General features: G+C 50.2%; 1 protein-coding gene across 1 annotated transcript; it reads left to right on the top strand.

The window, feature by feature from the left end:
* The first annotated feature begins 5,207 nt into the window (after window positions 1–5,207).
* On the top strand, window positions 5,208–6,161 carry FOXB1 (forkhead box B1). The gene has a single exon (XM_044980586.1). The coding sequence runs from the start codon at window positions 5,208–5,210 to the stop codon at window positions 6,159–6,161; it is 954 nt and encodes a 317-aa protein (XP_044836521.1).
* The last annotated feature ends 931 nt before the right edge of the window (window positions 6,162–7,092 follow it).

Below are 7,092 nucleotides of genomic sequence, written 5' to 3' on the forward strand. Positions count from 1 at the left end.
CCGAAGTATAGGAGCACTTGCTAAACACGCCCTGCCCAGGGAAGTGCGCAGAGGAGCCCAGTGGTTAGTACAAGGTGAACAAAATGCAGCGCGAAAGATTCTTTACCGCTGGGATTCCGATGTAGCCTGGAAAGGCCTTTTATGTTTGACGAAGTTGACACTTAGGTCTTGGTACATTTTCCTCCCCAGCATTGTGCTTTAAATTACCATCAAAAGGCCACACACACACCAACTCCAAAACAAACAAACAAAACGCCCGGATGCTGCGCAGAAACCTGGGCAATGGACATTGTTAACAACTCAAGCTTTAAAGCAGAGAGTTCAGAAAGTACATAATGGGCCCTTCACTTTCTTTGTAGGCAGAGCCAGATCCTGCTGCCATTGAAGTCAATGGGGGGGGGCGGTGCTGTCTTCAATGGCTGGAGGATTGGGCCCATCATTTGTATTGTATTGGGGGAGGGAAACCTGCGGTTCCTACTCACAGGAGTAATCGCTACTACTGGCACGAATAAATGGTTGAGGAACAGGCCCTTTACCTTTGACTGTGGGATCCTGTTTGAGTGGCTTTGCTCAGATACTTGCAAACACTGGGAAAGGTAGCCTGTAGGTGTAAGAGGATTCCATCAAAGCCATTACACGAGGCTCTGCCGGTCGCATTGTTCAGCTAATTAAAATACACTTGGAAGGAAGAGAGCAAACGTATGCCTCAGCTGAGTCCTGGCACCGTTTACAGTGCAAAAGCCTAAACCGTTATTTTGTTATTGCAAATATAGATTCTAGGACATTCACGAGAGCAACTTTTAATTCGCCGTTGACAGGCAGGGGCCGTTTGTTTAGTGCTGAATAGGAAGGGAACGCAATCCTTTTGAAAGAAAGCGAAGTAGTTTCACGCCACCAAAGTGGCAGAATTGGTAAGGAATGTCTGGTGGGACAAAGCCCTCGGTGCACGTAGCGCCCCAGTTCCCGGAGGCAGCAAGATCGCTTTAATAAACTCCAAATCTGCAATTAAAACAAACAGCTAAACCGACATCCAGGAGCTTTCTCTTCCCTTCCCTCTGAGCCCCCTGTAAGCAAAGAGAGCCACAACTTACAAAAACAAAACAAAACTGCGCGAGGCTTAGCTAAAATGCATGCACAACCATCAGCCTGGAGTTGACTTTCCAAACGGGGGAAGCTTGTTTGGAGCCTGGGATTGTGTTTAGCAACCTAGGAAACCCTAAGAAGCCGGTACTTCTCTTCCCCCACCCCCACCCGTCCCCACTGTTTTGTAAATATTAACAAGGTTGTGTGAGCTGTTCTCTCACAGTGTGGACTTTTCTCTTTTTTATTCGAAGAAAAGTTCTTCGCTCCCCCCACCCTTTCTCTGCGAGCAACACACCTGCCTGCAAACAGAAGGTTTCAAAATCAATATTGTATTTGTCACTTTTCTGTCTCCTTTTTCTCTCTCAACAGCCCCGCTTGCCACTGAAGCGAATTGTGGATTTATGGAGGAAAATTAGCATAAATTATTACCAAATCGGGAAACGTGTGTGGTCCTGCTTGTGGGAAAGGAGGCTATTGCGAACCTTCCATGCAGAAAGGTGGTCCAGGGTGGGCTTCATGGAAACACTGAATGGCTATTGCACGAAATAGATTTCCATTGGGTTTGCACATTGATATAATTGACTTATGTGTATTTTATACAGTTTTCCCAACACTTCCCCTCCGCTCCTTATTTGAATTAGGCTTCAAAAAAGCGTCTGTTTGTTTTGGTTTTCCGCACAATGGGCATTGATTCACTTTGCAAGCAGCCTCTCTCGCCCTCCTCCCCCTTCCCTAATGTTGGTTTTAAACGAGAAACGCACACCCTGTAAATTACACTTAAATCCTTCATTTTGGGGCGGGAGGGGGCGCGGGCGTCTCTTCCAAGTCTGGCATTTGTTTGACACTGACCATGGGACAAAACTTCCGTATTAATTCAGGAGATCACTCGCCTACCCCTTACCTCTTCTCCTGTGAGATCCCGTTACCCTTAAAAAAAATCGGGCCATTCAAAAACATACATCATTTGTACTCGGAGCAACACGTGATAGCCGAAGTCGATTTTTCTGGATCTTTATAGGTTTATGGGGGGGAAAAGGAGCAGGCAAAAATATTTGTTCCCCTTTGGATTCGTGTTTTTAATTAGTCCGATGTTTCCTCGGAGTAATGATTTTGAGAGTGTCCCTCTGGGGCAAAACCAAACCGTGGATTGTAATAAGAAGAATTTAAAAATGGTTTTGGAAACTGGGGGGAGGGGAAAGAGGAATTCTCCTTGGTTGTCCCAAGGGGCTAGAGGAGGAGTTTTGGCTCATTTCACAGGGGCAGTTTCTCCCAAACTCTAGCGAACATTCATCATTACATCTCCTCCCACGCCAAAAAAAGTTTGGAGCTTGGGAGTCCCCCCCCCCCCGCCCTTGCAATTTAAAGGAGCCACTGAAGAGCTCATAGTTTGTTAATGAAACAAGACGGGTTAAGTGTTGAGAACTCTAAGAATATTGACTCTGACCAGCCAGTCCCTGAGTTCCCCACAAAGAGTCTTCTGTAGGGAGGGATATGACAGCTGGGTTTTTTTTAAAGTAACGAAATATTACACTCCGTGGACCCCTAGAAATACAACTAGTTTTACATTATTCTCTCGTCGGCTTCCGGAGAAGGGAACTCGTCCAGCCCGACTGGGGGAGCACAAACTTAAACACGTTGCGTCCAGTTGTAGCATGAAATGAGCATTCAACAGCTCTTGCAAGTACTCGGGGAGGCTTGCTCGGCGGTAACTTTCCACCGGTCTCCGGATTAGTCATTCCCATGTAGTAAAGAGCAGATCGCAGCGTGGACTGCAGACAGACGGACAGCAGCCGCTTCCCCCTCCCCCCTCACTTATTTTTGCTGAATTAAGAAGGTGACATTTTTCTTTTCTTCAAGTACTTCTGTTAATATTGAAAAACGTGCGCTTGCATCTCAAGCGGGCGCGCTCAGACTCCGCAACCATTTCAATATTAATGACATTGTTTAATCTCCTAAATTCCTCGTGTTTAAGTTACGTTTTGGTGAGTTATTGACCAGCTCCGAAATGTGTGTGTGTGTGTGTGTGTGTTTTACACCACAGATTTTTCTAACATAGCCCATGGCTTGCACCTACTGTGTCCATCTTTTATCATTGCTCAGAGGTGACATACATTATATACAACTTCCTTAACATATGACAGGCGCCTAGACATTCTTTTGGGCCTGATCCTGCAGCATTAATGTCCTGAGTTCGCCCGTGGACTTCAATGCAACTGCATACCTGAGTAAAGTTTCCGGGACCGGGCCCTCAATAGAAGGGATTATGCAACAATACTGTAACGGAATTATTAAGATTTGAATAACGTGTGTGTGTGTGTGTGTGTGTGTGAATATATACATCCACATACCTTTGTGTGTATAAACATACACACGCACAATGCACACAGACATCAGCACATTATTTCTCTCTAAATGCACGTTTCCATTACAGAACACTTCGAGTTGTGCTAGCTTGGAGATTAAACCATATTTAACATGTTAACAAGGTAGATGGGATAAATAATCCAATTCTTAAACAGTCCTGCAGACATCGGTGTGAAGGTATAATCTGATGTTTGCCTGCTTAGAACAGGAACTATGATTAAACATTGTTTTTACAGTCACAGCTGTTACTTGTATCGCCTGGGATCCAGTAAAATTGCCACAGGTCTGAAATCAAACTGAGAGGCAATTTACATAAATCAGACCCTCCAATATCTAAGATTACCCATGGTGTTTTCTTTTCAATATGACCACAACTTTGTTAAGACCAAAACGTTGGTGGTAACAAGACAAACACTCCTTTCTAAATTTCAGTGGAAGTAGCTCACAGAGTAATGAAAACTTCGACATGTATGTTGAGTAGGACCCCAACACTGCATTTTCCTCAGCCTAACCCTTTGGAAACCAGGCTTGGGCTCCGTTTGATTTGGCAAGGAGAAAGTCTCTCGTTAAAGGAAAAAGCCTTGCCTTGAGTTAGCCAACAATACAAATCAGATAACAATGCAGAACAAACAGAATACCCCAGCCAAGCAATTTCCATGTCAAACATCCCACTGCTCAGCAGCTCCATTTGTACGTGTGAATTGCAGACTAAGCTCCCTGGCAAAGTCCACAGAAAGGTTAGTGCATACCTTCGCACGCACACTGTTACTGGGTGCCATCACACTTCAATTCCGGTTGCTGAGCCTTTTCACCCCTCGCCTTGTCTTCAAATGGAAATGATTCCTATTGGCCCAAGGTGTCCATGTAAATAGGTGTAAATGAAACCAGATTATGCCTTTCTCTCAGCCCACCCTCCTCCCCCTCTCCCTCCTCCCAAGGCGATTGTCATATGATAGCAAAGAAGTGGCACATTAATGAAGCGCCTCTACAGGGGTCTTTTCTGCTCATGTCACCACATAAAACTATCAGATGGTTAGAGGAAGGACATGGAGGCAAGTACTTAGCTCATCTCGGCTGCAGAGAAGCCAGCGAGCCCCTGCTCCGTTCCAGTTGCCGCTGGGGGTGAAATAACCCGATCCCTGATTCCGCCTTCCGAGGAAAAGGGAGGGGAGCGAGAGGATTCCCACAGACCAGCCAGCTCCTTGCCTCCTCGGACTAAAACTAAGCGGAGCGGCCGGAAAGAGAGCGTGAGAACCGGGAGGGATCGGGCAAGGAGACCAGACTCGCAGCTGCATCCCGGATGCGGACTGTCAACTTCCAGCAACTTTAAGGTGGGCATTGCTGGCGGGGAGGGTCCCCCCAGCCCCTTCTCTGCCCTGCTCCAGGGGGGTCCCCTCCCAGCCCCTTCCCTGCCCTGCGCCGGGGGGGGGTCCCCACCCGGCAGAGAAACAGCTGAAGTAACTTGGCGGCGGAGCGCGGTGGGTAGGTCGGGAGAGGGGTGGATCGCTCCCTCCCCCCGGGGCTGGAGGGATTTGGGTGTTTTGGGGGATCAACTCCGATCCGTCTCTTATTAGTGCCTCACACGCCTGCCCTCGCCCCCCGCACACCCACAAACCCACACACTCACTCACACACACACACACACACACACACACACACACACACACACACACACAGAGGCCAGCTTTAAAGCGTAGCCCGCCTGCCCCCTGCCTTACCCCGCTCGCCCCTCCGCAGATCTCGGCGGGTCTCCAGCGAAGATGCCTCGCCCGGGCAGGAACACGTACAGCGACCAGAAGCCGCCCTACTCCTACATCTCGCTGACGGCCATGGCCATCCAGAGCTCGCCGGAGAAGATGCTGCCCCTGAGCGAGATCTACAAGTTCATCATGGACCGCTTCCCCTACTACCGGGAGAACACGCAGCGCTGGCAGAACTCCCTGCGCCACAACCTCTCCTTCAACGACTGCTTCATCAAGATCCCGCGCCGGCCCGACCAGCCGGGCAAGGGCAGCTTCTGGGCGCTGCACCCCAGCTGCGGGGACATGTTCGAGAACGGCAGCTTCCTGCGGCGCCGCAAGCGCTTCAAGGTGCTCAAGTCCGAGCACCTGGCCCCCAGCAAGCCGGCCGACGCCGCCCAGTACCTGCAGCAGCAGGCCAAGCTGCGGCTCAGCGCCCTGGCCGCCGGCGGCCCCCACCTGCCGCAGATGTCCGGCTACAGCCTGGGGGTCTCCCAGCCCTCCGGCTTCAAGCACCCCTTCGCCATCGAGAACATCATCGCCCGCGAGTACAAGATGCCGGGCGGGCTGGCCTTCTCCGCCATGCAGCCCGTGCCGGCCGCCTACCCGCTGCCCAACCAGCTGGGCAGCTCGCTGGGCAGCGGCTGGCCCCACATGTACAGCCCCGGCATGATCGACACGGCCACCCCCATCTCCATGGCCAGCAGCGAGTACAGCGCCTACGGGGTGCCCCTCAAGCCCCTGTGCCACGGGGGCCAGACTTTGCCAGCCATCCCGGTGCCCATCAAGCCCACCCCGGCGGCGGTGCCGGCCCTGCCGGCCCTGCCAGCGCCCATCCCCACCCTCCTCTCGAACTCGCCCCCCTCGCTCAGCCCGACCTCTTCCCAGACAGCCGCCAGCCAAAGCAGCCCCGCGACGCCCAGCGAGACCCTGACCAGCCCCGCCTCGGCCCTGCACTCGGTAGCGGTGCACTGACACTCCGCGGCTCGCTCCAAACTTTCCTCGGCGTTTGCTCGCTCCCCGAGAGGAGAGAAAACTCCCAGCGGGGACACTCGAGCTTTGCTGGTCCTGGGAGCGGTCTTTGCTTTGCCTCTCTGCGTACCCTGGTTTAACGGCTCGAGCCCAGGGCGGTTGGGGGTTGCTCCTTAACTTAGTTTTAAACGCTCGAAAAGTGTCTAGTCCCCCCACGCCCCCCGTGTGTATAAAGTGCCATTTGCATCACTAGGTTTCCAAAGGTACTTAAGGCACCTTCCCCCCTTCCCCCCCCCCCAACTGGGTGCTGGAGAGTTAGACAACCCTGGCACGGGTTTTCCTTCCTTTGTCTGGGAAGAGCAACATTCTTCCACCGGACCTGTCTTTAAACCCATAAACAGTTTGAAGTGGTTGCAGATGGCTTCGTGAAAACAATGAATGTTTCCAGTTTCCAAGTGACAAATCAGCTGGATTTTGGAAACACTTAAGTTTCGTTTCAAATTTATATTTTTACACGGAGTTTAAAGATTGCAGGATCTACACGAACCCCTCGTGAATTGCTTTTTAAAATGAAACATGTACTATTATCTATCTCATCGCCATACATATCACAGCACTACAATAAAAGTATTAAACAGGTCCCCCATAACTTGAGAGCCAGCCAGTTACCATCCGATGGCTGAAAAGTTCCATTGGCTTCCGAATAGTTTGTTTTGGGGAAGTTACACAGTCCATACAGATTTGTATACAAGAATGTGTATTAAGTACAAAAGGACAGGAAACCATGCAAATGGCAAGACATCAGTTCACACTGAAAACGTATATTGTTTACAAAACTCCTGTTCTAATGTAAATACTGAACTTCAATCTGTCCTGTGAATCAAATGAGGTCCTCTTTTGCAGTACCTGTTGTCATGTGGATGTTTAATTTTCA

The sequence above is a fragment of the Mauremys mutica genome, chromosome 11 (assembly GCF_020497125.1).
Source record: "Mauremys mutica isolate MM-2020 ecotype Southern chromosome 11, ASM2049712v1, whole genome shotgun sequence".
NCBI lineage: Eukaryota > Metazoa > Chordata > Testudines > Geoemydidae > Mauremys > Mauremys mutica.